The sequence below is a fragment of the Antechinus flavipes genome, chromosome 2 (assembly GCF_016432865.1).
Source record: "Antechinus flavipes isolate AdamAnt ecotype Samford, QLD, Australia chromosome 2, AdamAnt_v2, whole genome shotgun sequence".
NCBI classification, from domain to species: Eukaryota; Metazoa; Chordata; class Mammalia; order Dasyuromorphia; family Dasyuridae; genus Antechinus; species Antechinus flavipes.
The window spans coordinates 522,348,892-522,367,760 of NC_067399.1; the positions used below are offsets into that span (position 1 = coordinate 522,348,892).

Below are 18,869 nucleotides of genomic sequence, written 5' to 3' on the forward strand. Positions count from 1 at the left end.
AAAATAGTATTACATTTTAAAACTAAGTCAACATATAGTCTGCAGGAATCCTTATGTGTTCTTTAGTAATCCCCATTTCTCTTTTGAGTTTGAAACTACTGAAACTATAATAGCAAGTCTTAACTGAAAAAAGCAATGAGTAAAGCAATTATTTGTCTCTTAAGTCCATGGGCAATTATGCTAATTTAGAGTTAAAACTTTTTCTGGCATGTCTCTAGAAATGAAGTGTGAAAAGAAACTAAAGCGTTTAAAATGAGGTAGTTTCACATACTGGATGGTATCAATGAACTTAGAATAAAAAAGGCCTAAGTTTAAATTCTACCTCAAAATCTTATTAGTTGAATGATCCTGGGGCAAATCACTTAAATTTCTCTCAGACTCACTTTTCCTATCCACAAATTAGGGATAATAATCACACCTATCTGACTGGGTTTGTCAAAAAGATGAAGTGAGATAATATATGTAAAGTGTGTTTCAAATCTTAAAGCACCATCTAAATGTGATCTAAAGGTCAATATGGATAGAATGGCTTTTAGTAAATAGAATCGTTATCTCTGGAAAAAATCAGTGAGATGTAATCTGTTAATGTCATTTGGTTAAGAAGCATTTATTAAATTACTATGTGACAAATAGTGTGCTAGCTTCTAGAAATAAAGTTGTCCCAAAAAATAGAAGTTGTCCCAAAAAAACTTAATGGAGCTTTTTAGTTTTATTAGTTTACAACTTCACTAAGGTTTTTGAAATATGTTATATAATCCATTACCTTAAGAAACTAGCCTTCTAATGAGCAGGAAAAACATGCAAACAGCTGTGAATATATAAGATATATCTAGTACAAATGGGAGGTAATCTCAGAGAAAAGACAAAATATGTGTGTAATATGTTATATTGGGGGGCAGTCATTAGGTGAGGACAGGAATGGGAAGATAGTACTGTGGGATGAGACCTGGAAGGACCCTCTTGCAGAAGGCAGGATTTAAGCAGAATTTTTAAGAAAGCCCAAAAGTTAAAGTGGGAACATTACAGATGGACAGCATGAAGAAAATAGAGATGAAGTCTAGAAATGGCATGTCATATGAGTGAGAGCTAAAAACCAGTGTTACTGTATTAGCATGTAGAGACACCATCCATTGGGCGACTGCAATAGATAGTTATGATAGGATGAGAGACTGTGTTATCACAGCAGCTTTGTGAGTGACAAGAAGGGAACAAGCATAAGAGATGTCAAAGTAGAAACTGCCAAAACTTGACAACAGATTGGATATGTGGGGCGAATGTGACATAGAGATTGCAAAATTGGGTGACTAGGAATGTAGTAGTGCCTTTGACAATTGTAGGAAGATAAAAAGAGTGGAAGATTTTGGGAGAAAGGCAATGAATTGTAAGAACAAGTGCTGGAGGCACCATAGGAAAACAGTTATACTAAAGCACTGATGATGGAGCTGTGAACTAGGTTAACCATTCTGGAAAGCAATTTTTAACTGTGCCCACTCTGACCCAGAAATACTTTTGCTGGGTACATGACCCCAAAAGAGTACCTATATATACAAAAATAGTTTTGTGGTGGCAAAGGATTATAAACTGAAGTGATGCCCATCAATTGGGGAGTAGCCTAAATTACAATACATAAATATAACGGAATACAATTGTGCTGTAAGAAATGATTAAAAAGGATGGTTTCAGAAAAACTGGGAAGACTTGAATGAACTAATATAATGGGCAGTGACCAGAACCAAGAAAACAATGTATATAACATCAATGTTATAAAAATAAATCAACTGTAAAGGACTTAGTAACCCTAATCAACATATTGACCTACCATAACTCCAAAGGACTCTAGATGAAATATGCTGTCCAACTCCCAACTAGAGAACTTGTGGATTCAAAATGCGGACTAAAGTATATGTTCCTTTTCCCTTTTTTTTTTTTTTTCCACATGGTTTTGACAGTGGTGAATTTGTTTTGCATGACTTTGTGTTTGTATTGGATTTTGTTTTTTCTTAGTGAGAGGAGAAGGAAGGGGAAAGAAAGAATTCAGAATTGAAAATAAAATTGAATTTTTAAATAAGGTATAAATGATTCAGTTTGGGACATCTTGAGTTTGCTATATCTATGGGATATTCAGTTTGGGCTGTTCAGTAAGCAATAATTGGTGATGTGAAACTAGTGGTCAGGAGAAAGGACTGGGTATCCCAAAAGCCTTACTGCAGTGTTTAATTGGGTAAAAATTTATTATGTATTTTCTTAAAACTTCACTAAGACTTTTGAGACACTATAGAAAATTCTATAGATTTAAAAATCTCCTACTTAGAGATAATTGAACCCATGGGAACTGATGAAATCACCAAATAGAACAGAAGGAGGAACTAGGACAGATTTTGGGGGAGACATTTATAATTAATGTGACCTAGAGAACCAGCAAAAGCCTATTATGGACCTGGGAAACAGCAATATCACAAAACCTAAAGGAGAGTATTCAGGAGAGCTAGTTCATCTGTGTGAAAGGTCAAGATGAATGAATTTGGGGATTTCTTGGTGATTGAGAGGTCACTAGTAACTGAAAAGAGCAGTTTCAGTTGAATGTTGGGGGTTGATATCCAAACTACAAAATGAGGAGGAGAGGAAAAGAAGTGGAAGAACTGATTGTAATAAGTTTAGCTCCAAAAGGGAGGAGAGATACAGAATGATAGCAAGCAAGGATAGATAGGTCAAGTCAGGGTTGATTGAGGGGGCAACCTGGTGGAGAAGATGGGATGATGAAAAGAAATTATTTGTGCATGTAGTTGAGTTTGTCATAGCAAGAAGAGCCTTCATGTAAATTGGGCCTGAAGATTTTCAAGGTAAGCATGTGAAAGATGTGAGGAGAGGAAAAGAAGATGATCTTGGCAAATGGCTTAAATTTTTTCAGTAAGAGTTCTCAGCTGAAATGGGGGATGGTGAGGGGAATGCTATGGAAAGTTTAAAGGCTAGGGAGAAATCAAAAAGCTTTGTAAAGTGGGATGGTGAATCAGTTAGGAAGTTGTAATTGTTTTGCTTCAGTGAAGACTCAGTTAAGATTATATAACAATAAACTTTTTTATTTATTTTGGTCTGAATTCATGCACTTAAATTTTATTCTAAAAAGCGAAATGGAAACTTAACACCTTTAAAGTATCACTAAATATCTTAACAAAATTCCTACTGAATGGCTAAACTGAAGAGTTGGGACTTGAGATTTGAGAGATTAAGCCAACAATACCAAATATTTTTGCATATATTCTAATTAATGGAATTTTCATTTCATTATTATAGAGCTATAAAGCATTTGAATCAATTCAGTGGCCCCTTGATGCCTTCATAATTTGAGCCATTGCTATGTTAAGTAATTAAAGGAATAATTTTAATTTGGAATGTGTAAAAAGTGCTCATTTGTTTAAAAAGACAATGGAAATCCACCATAATCAAAGTCAAATTGCACATTAATCCCGCTTTGTGCTTTGAAAGGACTTTGAACTGAATTCTTGGTAACAAACTTTTATGTTACCAAAAAAACATCAATTTTATGTGGGAATGTGAGTTCAAATAAAAAGAGGTTTTATCTTTGAAATTCTATAACCATTTTGATAGCAAAGTTTAAGTCAATATAGGCCAAATGAACATAATCTAGAACAGGAATTCTTAACCTCTTTTTTAACAGTCCAAGGATTGCTTAGTATAATGGTTTTACAAAAGAAACTAATTCTACTGAAATAATTATCAACGTGAGTTCAAATGCCAGCTTCATTTTACTGTGATTCTGGACTGATCACTTATCTTCCATTACCCTCAGTTTCTTCATCTGCAAAATGGGAATAATAGCATCCATCTCAAGATTGTGTAACAAATGAGATAATTGTAAGGCACATAGCACAGTGCCTTGCTTGTTTTCTTCCAAGGACTACTTCTGACTTCCTCCAGATATAATCTTGGAATTATGACAGATCTGGGGCTCTTTTGGTACCAGTCAAGGAAGCAATTCCTCAAGCATCTAGGCAGGTCCTAAGGTTACTCTTGTCCCAGCCACCTGGGAAACTCGGGCTGCAGACTTATTCTTAGCCTATGTGGCTATTGCCGGTTCTGCACTAGACCGTAAATAGTATGAACACTGGGCACTATAAAGTTAGTGGTATTCGCACTCTATTTACATTCTCTTGTAATTCATGTCAGGCCACATGCCTTAGAAAGACTTAAAAATGCCAGGGAGTCATATCAGATGCACAGGTTTAATGTTAAGCATACGGCTACCACTGTGATTTGTGATCTCTTGCTTCACAGTTTCCAGAAAACATCATTTTCCTAGCACTTGCATTTTGGGGTAGGTATAGAAAAGGGCTGACAGCTGTAGAAGAGGAGGTATGCCGCAGCGGTCTGAACTGCAGAATCTGGAATCTCACAAACTCGGGTGTCATCAAAGCTATACCAGGTCTGGTTGACTGTATTCTTGCAGAATGCTGTGTAGTGGCCACCGTCTAGATCACCAAAGTGGTTCTGAAGGAAAGAGAGATGTTTAGCTAGTTTGTTTTTTAGGGTTTGGTTTTGTTTTTGCCACATGAAGATTCTCTCACAAGTACAAAATCTAGGGGAAGACTTTTTCCATAAGAAAATATTGTACTAAGTTTAGGAAACAACTGTATTTTCCAACTTTTGGCTCATTCATAAAGAATTAGTTGAGTGGGAATTTAAAAGACTTGATACATCTTGTGTTTTTAGTCCACTGTCTTCCAAATACAGAAAGATTTAGAAATGGGTTGGCAACATTTGGAAGCATATATTTTGTAGCTAATGAAAATAACCACCGTTAGAATATGAAAGAGAAAGTTACTTCCTATTTGACTCAAAAGAACATTGAGATTTCATTAGGGAAAGGAAATAATATGTGAAAGGGGGTGGGGAATCATTTACAAAGACTTTTAAACAAATAGATATTACTATGATATAAATACTGCCTGGAACATGAGTGCTGAAAGAATTCAGAATAACGGTATTGAAGTGATAAGGAGTGGGGAAGTCTCACTGAGAAGGCAAGACAGCAATTTCAATATCTTGAAATTGTAATAGAACATTTCTAATGAGGGAAATGTTAAGGCAGATACTGGCGTATAGCTAGGTTTGTGTAGCTAAGACAAATGTACTTTATATTATACGTTTAAGGGTAAAACTTTTTTCCTGATGACCTAACAATCATTTCAGAGATTTCTTGTTTTCTGATTGATTTTTAATGTACAGATCATCTAAATGTTCAAAGTTCAAAGTTCTTATTTCCTAATAAGCTAAAACTACATAAATATAAGTTCAAGAAGGGATGGGCATTTAAGAAATAAAACTTTTGATAACATAATTACTCCCCTAAAGTTTTGAGGTGCAACTTTTTCTACACTAGAATTTCTTTAAAACAATAACTGTAATGAAAAATTGGAACAGAGTGGAGGGATAAGTCAATTTGCGAAGGCTTAAAGACAAATTGAGCATATTGGAATTGGATTTTACATGTTGGACAATAAAGGCAAAATAGTTTTCTAAACATGGAAGTAAGAGCAGCAAAATGCTGTTAAAGATAATTTTTTAAAGAAGTGTTCAGGAAAGATGAGAGATGAGACACTGGATAGAAAGAACCTTTCTTTTCCACAGAATCTCTCACTCCATCCCAATGTTGCTGTTATATTTGCTTTTAAGTACAGTGGCACTGGGAAGAATCCTAGTTGAGCCATTCTCCAATTCATTTGGCACTTTCTAAACTATCTATAGGACCTTCTCCAATCCACTTCACTGAATCTTAAGGTGATTCCATGACCAAGTTGAAATGTCAATTTGAAGTTGGTATAGATTTTGCAAACCTGAGAACAGAGCATACAAGAGGCCCAATCTAAATGAGAATCTTCTTGTAACAAGATGTAGAATAGTCAATGAGCCAGCAATTTTCTTTAAAGTTCTTGTGTTACTTAGAACAATTTGATCTTATTACTTACCACCACTCCGCAAAGGCTGTATTTAGGATGTTTCCGGAAAAGTGGATAAATATAAGGAGAAAGATCCAAGTTGTTGAGTGGGTAATGGATATCTGTTCTTAATTTCCTCTTCACTCTACCCTGACAGTCAAACCTAAGAAGTGGAAATAATGTTAGATGCATGATAAATGCTCCATTTGATGTCCATATTTTTGTCTTATTATTCATATATGTCACAGAAACCATTTGGATTTCTTTAATTTACCAAAATTGTGTGATTTATAAAAATACATAAGGGAAAAGACATTGATTTTTGCTCTGTCAAAGTCCTTTAATAATAGGAAGAAAAACAATTTCTATAAAGTAATTCCACTCTAATGCAGTAGGAATCTATGCCCATGTAGTATAGATGTAATCTTTTTTTTAGGGGATTATTTTACACCCAGAGGTAAGTTACCCAAAATTCAGTACTCATGCAGGAGTCTGGACTCTTTTGGACACGTTATCGAAATTTCCATGAAAAAAAGATTTAAAGCCTTCCAAAAGGCTTGCCCAGAGCTGCTTACAATAATTTAAGAGGCCAAATGACTTGCTTAGGAACACACAATCAGTTATGTCAGAAGCCAGCCTTGAACCCAGGTTTTTCTGTGTAGAATCAGCTCTCTCTATAACTTGGCCAGAACTTATAAAAAATAATTTTTTTCCCCTTGGGGAAAACATTCTCTAGGAGAGCCAGGATATTAGAATGAAAGCTCCTTGAAAGCAAGGGCTGATTTTGTACTCCACACCTTATATCAGGGGTCCTCAAACTACGGCCTGCAGGCTAGATTCAGCAGCTGAGGACATTTATCCCTCTCACCCAGGGCTATGAAGTTTATTTAAAGGCCCACAAAACAAAGTTTTTGTTTTTAGTATAGTCTAGCCCTCCAACAGTCTGAGGGACCGTGAACTGCCCCCCCCCATTTAAAAAGCTTGAGGACCCCTGCATAGTGCCTGGCACCCTACCGAGTGCTTAATTTGCTCTGTTGAATTGGTTGTTTATTAGCAGTTGGATAGGGATCCAGCTGAATCCACTTTTTCCTCTTGTCTATGGTATGGGGAACTGTGCTGTTAAGGTAATGGAATCCCTAGCTTAGTGCCATCCTACCAGCCCTGTTTTGTGACATACTCTATGTAGTTCGCTCCACCTTCCCATTCCCTCAGCTACTCCATAAATCCTCACTAATAAATGACTGAATCTCTTCCAAACCATTTTCTCAAAACAGGGAAAACTATCTTTGTCTAGTTCCCATCTATTTCTGGGCCTTTCTTAATCTTTTTCCTAATAAAGTGACTACAAATAGATTGTTAACTACACATTTGGATTGTGGGATGGCTAGGTGGTGCAGTAGACAAATATCCATTCCTGAAATCAGACCAGAATTTAAATGTAACCTCGGAAATTTAAGAGCTCAAGTGATGCTGGTCAAATCAATTAACTTCTGTTAGCCTGTTTTTTCATCTTTATAATGAGGATCAATAGCACCTATTTCTCAGGGTTGTGAGGATCAAACAAGATAAAAATTGTAAAATGCTTAGCATAGTATTTGGCACATAATAAATGCTATTTAACTCTTAAGTTCTCAATTATTAATATTTCCCAGTGTACTACAGAATACTTGAGGACATTACCCAAGAATCCCCAGATAAATGTTTGTTAAATCGAATCTCAGTAGACAATCATTTTTTCCCACTGAATAACCATTAACATTTACTAAGAACATGCTATGTGCCAGGAACTATGATAAGTGTGGAGGATACCAGTACTCTATATCTTATTCCATGTCATCACCTATGCCTAGTACATAAGGAAATCCCTTTCTTTCCATCTCTATACTTAGCATTATCCAGTTCTTCAAGACCCAATTTAGGTACTGCCTCTTACATATAGCCTCTGGCCTTTTTTCCTCAGAATTTTATATCTTTATTTATTAGGTCCTTATTTGGTTAAAATTGCTTCATTTTCCACCCATTCTTAGATAAGCTATAGCCCTCTGCCACCTTTCTGGGAAATAACTGTGTAATTTGTGGTGGCAAAGGAATGGTATGGGGAATTGTGCTAATGGGGCAATGGAATTTAAATGATAATTAATTGCATACAGATCTTTTAAGGTAATTTTCTCTAGATAAACATACTCAATTCCAAGAATCAATGAATTGCTCCAGGACTAAATAAGTGTGAATTAAACAACCGGCCAAACTGTCCATACAAGTTTTCTAGTCCATTCCATTTTTCAACTCTGTCTAGGTATGGCCAAAAATCCATACCTCTTTAAGTGAAAAATAACTGTCTTTGGTGCTTTGGCTATGCTAGCTCTGACAGCTGCATCTTGCTTGGATTCGCAGAAAGCACAATGAATTTGGTTATTCCAGGTGAGTGTATCTTGTTGAAAGAAACATCCTAGACATTCCTGTTAAGAGAAAAGCATTTGGTAATCAAACTGGATAAAGAAAATCCACTTCGACCCCCTTCAGATTATAGCTTTGTTAACAACTAAGGAAGCAGCCACTTTACAAATGTGACAAACAGGGCAAGTATAAGGCAAGGAGTGAGATTACAGAAACAAAGGGGATCTGGAGTGTTTTAATTTGTGCTATCAGCAACAGGAAACTGCTGCAGAATTACACAATAATAGGAATTTGTGTAAACATGGGGAATTCTGATCTTTTCTTTATTTTTTACTGATGAAAAAGGCGAGTATATGAGGAAAATCAAGTGCAGATTATTCAAATCAGTCTTGGAATTAACTCTTCAACTGTCAACCAGGTGAGTGAAAATTTATGCCTAATGAGTGGTGGAAAAAAAAAACAAACTAGCCACCTGATTTCCTTTATTTTTCTAGATACATAATTATTATGCAGAAATCAGACTGACCACAAGCTCTAGGCAGGCTAGTTAATTTAGGAATACTTAATTTATGAAACAACTTTATGGGATTTAAAAGAAAAAAGTAGGGATGGGGGTGTGAAGGGGGTGGTAAATAACAAATGTGTTCGAACTAGGTTTCAAAAAAAGATTTAATTAGGCTTAAATGATGTGCCAGAAGTTTAATAGGGACAAATGTAGTCTCAGTGAAGTTAAAAAAAAAAAAAAAAAAACAAACACAACCAAAACTCAGTTACACAAATGCAGAAAAGAGATGTGATTATATAAGAATATATGTCAGTATATAGGACTGCTTGCCATCTTGGGGGTGGGGGGGAGGGTGGAGGGAGGGAGGGGAAAAAACGAAACATAAGCGAGTGCAAGGGATAATGTTGTAAAAAAATTATCCTGGCATGGATTTTGTCAATACAAAGTTATTATTAAATAAAATTAAATTAAAAATTAAAAAAAAAAGAATATATGTCAGAAAGGCTTGAAAGTTTTAATGCTCAGTGTTTTAAAAATTGTGTGATGTGGCCACCTTTCCCAATGTCCTTCCCACCCACCCCCCCAAAAAAAAAAGTGGGGGGGGGAACTAATATTAGGCATTTTTCATAGAACCTGAGAACTTACCAAAAGAAATGAGTCTCACATATTCTGATTTTATCTGGAATTATGTGTTTCAGCCCCTATATCCTAGGTACAATTCTGCTTTAGACCCTTACTAGATATATGACCCTTAGTGTGACAATTTCTGCCTGCTTCAGTTTTCTCATCTGCAAAAGGGAGTAATGACAGCATCTATTTCTCAGTTGTTGTGAGGATAAAGTGAGATAATAGTTGAAAAGCACTTTACAAACTTTAAACCATTATATAAATTCTGGCTATTGTTAATGATTACTGCTGCTACTACAACATACTATTACTACTGCTATTCATATTACTAGTATTTCACACTACTACTACTATTACTACTTTCTACTACTATTGCTTATTACTATTTACTGTTACTACCTATTAATACTACTCACTACTAATGCTACTGCCAACTGCTGCTACTACTAATAATAATAAAGGGATGACCAGGATGGCGTAGGGCCTTGTAATCATATCATGTTATCATTGCTTGAAAAAAATGGAATGCTTAACCTAGAAAAGATATTTTATTGAGGTCATGATTACAGTCTAAATATTTGAAGGATTTGTGCTTCAACACAAAGACCAAAATAAGATTTAGTTGAAGTTACAGAAAGACTAGTTTCAGTTGATTAAGAGTAGCAGCTTCCAAACCATTAAATCTGTCCTAAAATGCAATCACATTCTTTAGAAACTAATTAAGTTCTGTCATTGGGATTCTTCAATTAGGGTGACATGCTTATATAATACAGAGAGAAGAAATTCTGACGATTCTGTTTCTAAAGCATTATTATTTGGTAAGTATTTATTGTTAAAACTGAAGTTAGATATTGAAAACAAGGTGATTTGCTTCTAATGGTCATATGACATCTTGGAGGGAAGAGAAAAAAAATCTAAACCAGCAGCTATCCTGATGAAGTGGTCAAATGTTCAACTTGCCTCATTCCTGGGCCTGACTTTGAGGTCTGAGTTCGTGGGGTGTGGGAAGTAGGAGGGAGGAGGAGGAGGAAACACTAATGACCCCTACTGTAGCAGACCACAGTCCAGTGAGCATCAAACTCCAATATATCTTTCTGAATTTTCTCTGACTTGAGGGATGAAGTTGAGCAGAGAGTGCACATTTTGCTTATAATTTGTTTCAGCGTCAGCAGTTTGTAGTTCACTGCTAACTAACACTGACTGTGAAAGATGACATAGTTGGTCGTCTCATTACCATAGGAAGTGCATGAACTCACAAAGCCGCATCTCCATCATAGAATGCCCATGATTGAGGGAGCATGAGGACAATTCTAAAGTGAATTATGAAGGATCCATCCCAGCAGTGACCAGTGGTCTGACTCTGCCAATAGTGCTGGCATAAAGGGGGTGGAGCCTTTTAACAGTGTGCCTCCCAAGAGTGCCCCTTCCTTATCAAGGACCAGGAATGCTCTTGAGAATTCCCCCTATTTATTAGCACTTGGAATAAAGCCTCCTTGAGTGTTTAGGGAAAACCTTTACTCCAGCTAGGGTATTGTAAAATGACTTCTTGAATGCCTTGATGATTGGAAGAAACATTTTTAACCATTTTAGTAGCAAGAATGTCATTCAGCAAAGATTCTTGCACTAGCACCTCATTTGCCATCACACTCTACTCTCATTATGTCATTGTGTACTTTATATGTCCATGAACCCAGAGGCCTGTGCACATCCTGCTTTGTGATGGCGCAGAAGCCTCAGCCTGGAGGCGTGGACTGCTCACCTGAAGGGAACATTCACATTCTGATGGGATGGGGAGAGAGAGGACAGTGAAGACTTCATTTTTGTAGGTACAGTTCTCACATTTCAAGCACACGATGTCATAATTAAGCTGTCCTTCAAAAAGCCGAGTGATAATTGAGGACTCGCTGGAAGCCACCTTCCTGTAGCATTTTGTACTAAGTCCATTCTCCTGTGTTTTTTTCCGGCGGTACTATAGGAATCCCCACCCCCCAAAAGGAAAAAATAGTTAGTAATTGGTAATAAAACAAAACTTTTCATAAATTAATTTGCTGTCAACATAATAGAAAACTACTCCATTTTGATTTCTGACTGATCAAGGAAGTTTTTTTCTTTTAGAAGATATTCCTCATGAGCTTATGTATGTTTTTTGAGCCATAAATACCTCCATTTGAAATTCATCATCATTAGATTAAGGAGGGGAAGACTCCCTGATCCTGGGATGAAAGAAAGATTATAAGCAGCAGCTACATGGTACAATGGATAGAGCAGGAGTCCTAGATTCAGAAAGACCCAAATTCAAATATGGCCTCAGACACTTCCTGGCTGTGTGACTCTGGGTAAATCATATAGTCTCTATGCCTCAGTTTCCTCAACTGTAAAGAGGGATCAAAAAAATAAACATTCATAGTCTATGTCAAATGTCTTTCATCAGGAGTGGAACCCTACTACTTATTGTGGGTTGTATATGTTGTTCTGCTAATGAAGCATATTCTCAATATGTGGACAAATCTATTTAGCAAGAATACAAAGCATGTTCCTCTTGTTCACAAACTTCATAAAAAATAGTTCTAAACTGGTTTGTACAGCATACTTACAAAATATGGACTAGAGAAATGGTTCATCTATGATTGCATATCATATATATATACATATGTCTGTGTGTTGTGTCTCTGTGTGTAATTATATGTATAATATGTTCTATCATATGAATATATAGTATTGACTTGGATGGTGGAAAGATTCCAGAATCTTTTCAGAATAGACTGGAATCTTATATTGCTAGTAAAACTAATATACTAGCATTTATGTTAGTAAAAACAATGTGAACAGCATTATATATTGCCTGCTGGACATCTCTATCTGCATGTTTTTTGGGTCTCTCAAATTTCTTAATCACCAGACTCCATCCCTAACATCCCTATTTATGTTGAAGGAATTACCATTCTTTTTATTTGCCCAGGTTCACAGCTTTGGAGTGATCCTTGACTGGATCTCTCTCACACAGGTCATATTAAATCAGTTATTAAATCTTGGCTATTAGAACTCAAATGTCTCCTACCTCTCCCTGCCGCTTTCCATCTGAGCCATCTCTCAAGCTCAGGCTCTCTTCATGTCCTACTTGAACTTCTGCCAAAATTCCTCCTTGGTCCATCTGCCTCCATTCTCTCCCCGTTCCAATCCCCTGTGCAGGTGACAAATTAGACCTGACCATGTCTCATTCCTGCTGAAGAAGTTTTCATTGAAACCCCTTTGCCTCAAATATGCAAACTCCTGTTTGACCCTGAAGGTTTTTTCCCCCTTAATAATCTGACTCTCAATATTTCTTTCCAAACTGATTTACTATTACCCTCTCTTACACACACACACTGTATGTTCCAGACAAACCAGCCTGTTGCTTTTCTCTGTGTATTCACTTCATCTCCTGTTTCCTTGCACAGGCAACTTCTTTTTCAGGAATTCTCACTTTGCTTTTTGGGATCATGGGAAGCACTGCTTCCTCCATGAAACACTTGTGAAAAGCTGGCTTTCTTTGCCCCGAAATTATATATCCTTTTCCTACTAATCTGCATACCAGGTTCTCATTAGCAAAATTTCAGTTTCCTGAGGCCACTTTGGTCTCTGTATCCCCAGGGCATAGTAGATGGTATGGTAGTCATTTAATAAAGGCTTATTCAACAGAAGTGAATTACTCTATCCCTATAGTCAAGAAGCAATCACAGGACAAGAGTCCAGATAAGTTGAGATCCCTGTCTAATGCTTTATATAAGGAGCTGGTGACCCAAGCCCCTGTCTTTGAGGCCTAATCAGAGGCTGAGTGGGAATGGAGAAGTGGATTGTTTCTTCCCCAAACAAGCCCTTGTGACCCTGTCGCCACAATTCTGGGACCCGGGCATTGTCATTAGTGCCAGAGATTGTGAACCCTATGTGCTGCCCCAGGCACACAAAATGTGGTCTCTATTTACAGGGCCTACAGCATTTGTAAGTAGGTTGGCAGTTAGCTGGTGCCTTGGCTAGAGAGCTGCTCTTGTGGTCTGGACAACCTAACCTCAAGTTGTGCCTCAAAGTAGCCATGTGGTCCTCAGTAAGTCACTGCTGCCTCATCATCCATAAAAGGAGGATGGTATCAGCGTGTGTGTCATAGCGTTATTATAAGGATCAAATATCATGGAAGGTGCTTTCTAATTTTTTTTTAATTAAAAGGATTTTATAAGTATGTCAAGGCAGCAACAGGTGGACAGGCTGATCACTCAAGATCAGGGATGGCTTCAAGGTGGAAATGGCTTTTATGGATAACTTTTTAAGAAACAGTTCAGATAGAACCACCTCAGTAGGAAAGGTTGAGTCCTTGTGTTGCAGTTCCTCCCCAAAGTAGCAAGAATATGACAATTTGCAGGGAGGGGTATGTGATAAGGAGCAGATAATACACAATTCTGAACATTTAGTAGTGCTTCCTACCCAACCAGAGCTTCCCCCAACACTGATTGATAAATAGAGCTGAAAATGATGGGATTTATTGACCAAGTCACCATAACTTTCAGCAATTCCCTCATTTGGTGCTATATGGAAAGGACTGCAAAACAAAACGAAATCTATGTGGTTCTGCAACACATTCAATCTCAGATCACGACCCTTGTCCCCAGTGTCATCATCTTAATTTCTGCTGCCAATTGTGCCAAATTAATATTCATAAGCTAAATAAGTCACAATAGAGAAAAAGTGTCACATCATAATTTATGTTTCCATCAATTGCATAAAATTGAATATACTTGATTATAATCTTATATAATCCCCAAGGAGATAAGCCTTGGTGAATAGGCCCTACATGTAAATGTTAAGAGTTACAATTACTAGTAGTTATGTGTTCATGTAGGGGATTAAGTCTTTAAAGTATCTTTTACCCTTAAAAGGGAATTTAGCAAGAGGGGAAAGTTTTAAGGAAACAACAATGAGAAAAAATATGTCAAAAAAAATAATTCTAATGGAATATAAAGATCTTGAGCATGTAATCATAAATTCTAGAAATTGGACTTAGAATTTTACATATAAAGTCATGCTGATACTCTAAGATAGAAATAGCAACTGAAATGGAATATTATTGTTCTGTAAGAAATGACCAGCAGGATGAATACAGAGAGGCTTGGAGAGACTAACATGAACTGATGCTGAGTGAAATAAGCAGGACCAGGAGATCATTATACACTTCAACAACAATACCATATGATGAACAATTCTAATGGATGATTCTCTTTAACAATGAGATGAACCAAATCAGTTCCATTTGTTCAATAATGAAGCTACACCCAGCAAAAGAACTCTGGGAAATGAGTGTGAACCTTTTACATAGCATTTCCACTCCCTGTTTTTGTCCGCTTACATTTTTGATTTCCTTCTCAGGTTATTTTTACCTTATGTCTAAGTTTGATTTTTCTTTTGCAGCAAAATAACTGTATGGATATGTATACATATATTTCACTTAACATATACTTTAACATATTTAACATATATTGGTCTACCTGCCACCTAGGGAAGGGGAGAGAGGGGGGAGAAAGGAGGGAAAAAGTTGGAACAGAAGATTTTAGAAGGGTCAATGCTGAAAAATTATCCATGCACATATATCTTGTAAATAAAAAACTATAAATTAAAAAAAGAGAAAGAAATAGGAAATGAAAATTTCTAAAATTTCAAATGAATTATGGGATTCTAAATCTGATGTTCTTATGGTTTTACTATTGATGTGACCAGAATCATGAGGGCACATTATGTACTCACTTTAGAGGGGAGATATACATACCAGCAAAATTGCTAAGAAAACTCAGTAAACGTAACTATCATGAAACAAAAACCAAAACAATTCAATAATGATCATCATTATCAAATAACAGCAAGCCTCATGGTAACCCAATCCCAATGTTCAATTAATCATCCCATTTCATCTTCAGGTCCAGATATTTCATGCATTTTTTTGTTCTGGAAACATCTTCCTTTGGACAATCCAAAATACGTTGCTGCCTGACACAGCTCTGGAGTAGCTTCTTTCCAGTGGGTTTGCTTCTCTGGCTCCAAATTATGTGCAGTATCCTAAGTGATTCTAAGAAAATTTTTTTAATGGATCTGAATACATTTAGTACACTCCTAAATTTGCTTTTTTTTAAATACCTAGGTCCCATGGTGAAAACCAACTCAAACCTCATGATTCTTGTCCCATTAATTACAGAACCATAAGAACATAAAATTTAGGAACCCATAATAATTCACTTGAAACTTTAGAACACTTAAGTTGCTATTTCTAATAGTATCAATTCAACTTTATATGTAAAATTCTAAACCAAATTTCCAGATCTTATGATTATTACATGCTCAGGGCCTTTATATTCCATTAGAATAACTTTTTGACATAAATTACCCCATATTATTGCTTTTTAAAAAAAAAAAAAACTTTCCACTCCAGCTAAATTCCCTTTTAGATGGATACTTCATTTAAAATATACATCAGTATAACTAAAATTATAATTCATCTAAGTAGATGATACTTCAAAGATCTAATACCATATGTGAAGACATAGTTAACAGTATTTGTGGCAAATAAATGCTTTTTTATCCCTAGGTTGAATATTACACAAATGAATTTGTTTTAAAATGCTTAACAACAACAAAAGACTAATGATGGACATGTATAAATAATTACATGCTTTGCAAATCTTAAGCACACTATATAAAGGCAAGCTATTATGACTAGTAATAATAACAGATGTATGATGAATGGTTGATTGATGGATAATAATTAGATGATGTGATTATAATGGAATAATACTGTTTTTATAAGAAATGATGAGCAGGATGCTCTCAGAAAAACCTGGAAAGACTTCCATGAGCTCATGCAAAGTGAAATTTATTGTGTACAAAGTAATAGCAATATTGTGGAATGATCAGTTGTGAATGACTTTGCTGTTCTCAGCAATACAATGACCCAAGACTACTCTGTAGGATGAAAATGATGAAAAATGCTATCCATACCCAAAGAAAGAACAGATTGTGTCTGAATACAGATTGAAACATACTTTTCTTTTAAACTTTATTTTTCTTGTATTTTGGGGAGGGAGGAAGAGCTATATTTTCTTTTGCAACATGACCCTTGTGGAAATATTTTGCATAACTTTGCATGTTTCTTCTCAAAATGGGGTGTAGGGAGAATAGAAAGGGAAAAAATCTGGAACTCAATTTTAAAAACATGTTAAAAATTGTTTTCCATGTAATTATGAAAAATAAAATAAAAAAAGTAATTACATGATGACCTAAATTAGATGTTGTACAGGCAGAATTTAAGGCAAAGGCAGTACGTGTGTGTGTCCTGGATATCAAAGAATTATAATGTTCTTTCATAAAAACAATTCTTCTTTGACTCAAAAGGCAATTTCATTCTTGTGAAAGAGAAAAGAATTATCTTGAAGCTTATGTTATTCATGAAATCTGGCCTACAGGGTTTTAATGATGAAGATACTGAATGTACTCTCTCCAAGCCTCCATAGTCTACCCCTAAGTTTGTTTGCAACCATGATACAGAAGCAATAATGTTTATAGGATTATAGTCTCAAATACATCACATCTACTACAGCCAGTTAATAGCAGGCCTACAGATACTACTTATCCCTCGGTTTTGTTGCTTCGAGCTCCCCAACAGCACTAATTCTTTGCATACCGTTTAAGTTTGGCTCACCCAACAACTGAAAGGAGATAATGTTAGGAAGATCATAGATGAGGGCCTGAAGGGCCAAGTAAAAAAATTCACTTAAAAAAATGGTGGCACACTGGAAATACTTTGTCAGGAACTTCTTATTCCAGTGTAAAATGGAACTAAGAATAAAAAGTTAGTTGAGAATTATTAATAGTTATAGTCTAAAATGCTATCGCTATCAGCTATATTACCATGTATCTTAAGATCCAAGTCTTGTACAGTTTCAATAGGTGGCTTTCATCATTTCAGGATTTCAGACTAAGACTGAAAATCACAGATCTGATGAATATCAGATTTTAAATTAAACATCTTAAAACACATTTTTGTTCTAATTCAATACAAAGTTTGTGTTAACAGATTAAGTAGAAGCACATTTTATGTTTTACTTTAAAAATGATTCGATGACCAAAAATATTCCATCAAGCCACTTAAATACTGTTTTATTTGTAAGCCACTTTAGGCTCTGATTGTAAAAACTGCAAGAGCAATTAGAAATAATTTAATGTCATTTTATAGATGAGGAAACTGAGGCCTACAGAGGGTCTCTGACTTAGTGACAAAATGTATCAAATCAGTTGAGAATGCTGTACTCTTAAGGATCATTTTCTCAACAAAATGTAGTTTCCATATGCATTTAAAAAAAAAAAAAGGAAAAGAAAATCAACTAATGCAATGCTCTCTTGCAAAAAAACTTTGGTTGGCCTTTTCAGCCTCACTCAAATGCCTATTTTAGTGAGAGGAGCATCTGGCTGCTCTTTAGAAGGCCCTGGGGGCTTTCCCTTTTCCCTCTTCTATTGGTTTCAGAAAAGGAGCCTAAACTCTTAAAGGCAGAGGTGCTATACCCCATTCTCTAACCCCCCATCCTTCCACCTTCCATCTCCTTTTCCGGAAGGCCAAGAGAAGGAGCCTGCCAGGCAACTGTGGATACTAAAGTAGCCCTGACACCAGTGAGAAAAAAACATTTTTCCAAAATGCTTGGGCCCAAGGTGTAAATGAAATGACAAAGAGTAGAGGGCTCAGATTTAGAATGTGAGCTTCCAGGGGCCAGGGACTATTTCATTTTCTCTGGGTATCCTTGCAGTACCTGGCACAGTGCTCAGCATACAGTAGCTGCTTAATAAAATCTTGACTGATGAGAAAAAGAAGAAGAAACATAAGCTGTAGAAGAAAGCACTTTTAGGGCAATAATGAATTGAGGTAATGATCTTCCCCAACCCCCTGGGACAAACCAGGGAATTGGAAAGAGCTGTAACAATCTACCGAGGCTTGTTGGCCGCGGAGCCACAGGCCCAGGAAGCGAGAGGAAGGTGGACTGCAATAGGGGGGAGTGAATGGGAGTCCCAAGAAGACACAAGTTCAGGGAGAAGAACTGTCATTTGCCTCTGTCTGTATCCCTAGCGCGAACCGAGTGTATACCATATTCTAGGCATAATAGTGTTGTCTGGCACATAGGAGGAGGTGCTAAATGGGGACGGGTTAACTCAGACCTTAAAGCATAGTTTCCAGCTGTTCCTCTGCGTAGTTGGGTTCCCTATAAGGCTTTTGGAGGACAAGGGTACAGGAGGGCTGAGAAAAGCGGCTGGGATACTGCACTTCTTTGTCACTATCCCGAACTCATAATGCTAGGTTAAAATGCTCTTTGCAAAGTTAATAC

The 18,869-nt window shown here is 36.3% G+C and overlaps 1 protein-coding gene across 10 annotated transcripts in view; it reads right to left on the bottom strand.

Moving 5' to 3' along the window:
- Positions 1-4,222: 4,222 nt before the first annotated feature.
- USP50 (ubiquitin specific peptidase 50) overlaps positions 4,223-18,869 on the bottom strand; it is a 31,645-nt gene continuing 16,998 nt past the window's right edge. For 6 of the 10 annotated variants that reach the window (XM_051980635.1, XM_051980639.1, XM_051980637.1 and 3 more), the window contains 4 exons: positions 11,243-11,452; positions 8,271-8,413; positions 5,985-6,117; positions 4,223-4,506 (listed from right to left, as the gene is read on the bottom strand). In XM_051980635.1, the coding sequence (XP_051836595.1) occupies positions 4,315-4,506; positions 5,985-6,117; positions 8,271-8,413; positions 11,243-11,452 (678 nt within the window). In that variant the 3' untranslated portion in view covers positions 4,223-4,314. Of the gene's footprint in view, positions 4,507-5,984; positions 6,118-8,270; positions 8,414-11,242; positions 11,453-12,541; positions 12,665-18,869 lie in introns of all 10 variants that reach the window. The other 4 variants (XM_051980631.1, XM_051980633.1, XM_051980632.1 and 1 more) reach the window with 1 other exon arrangement.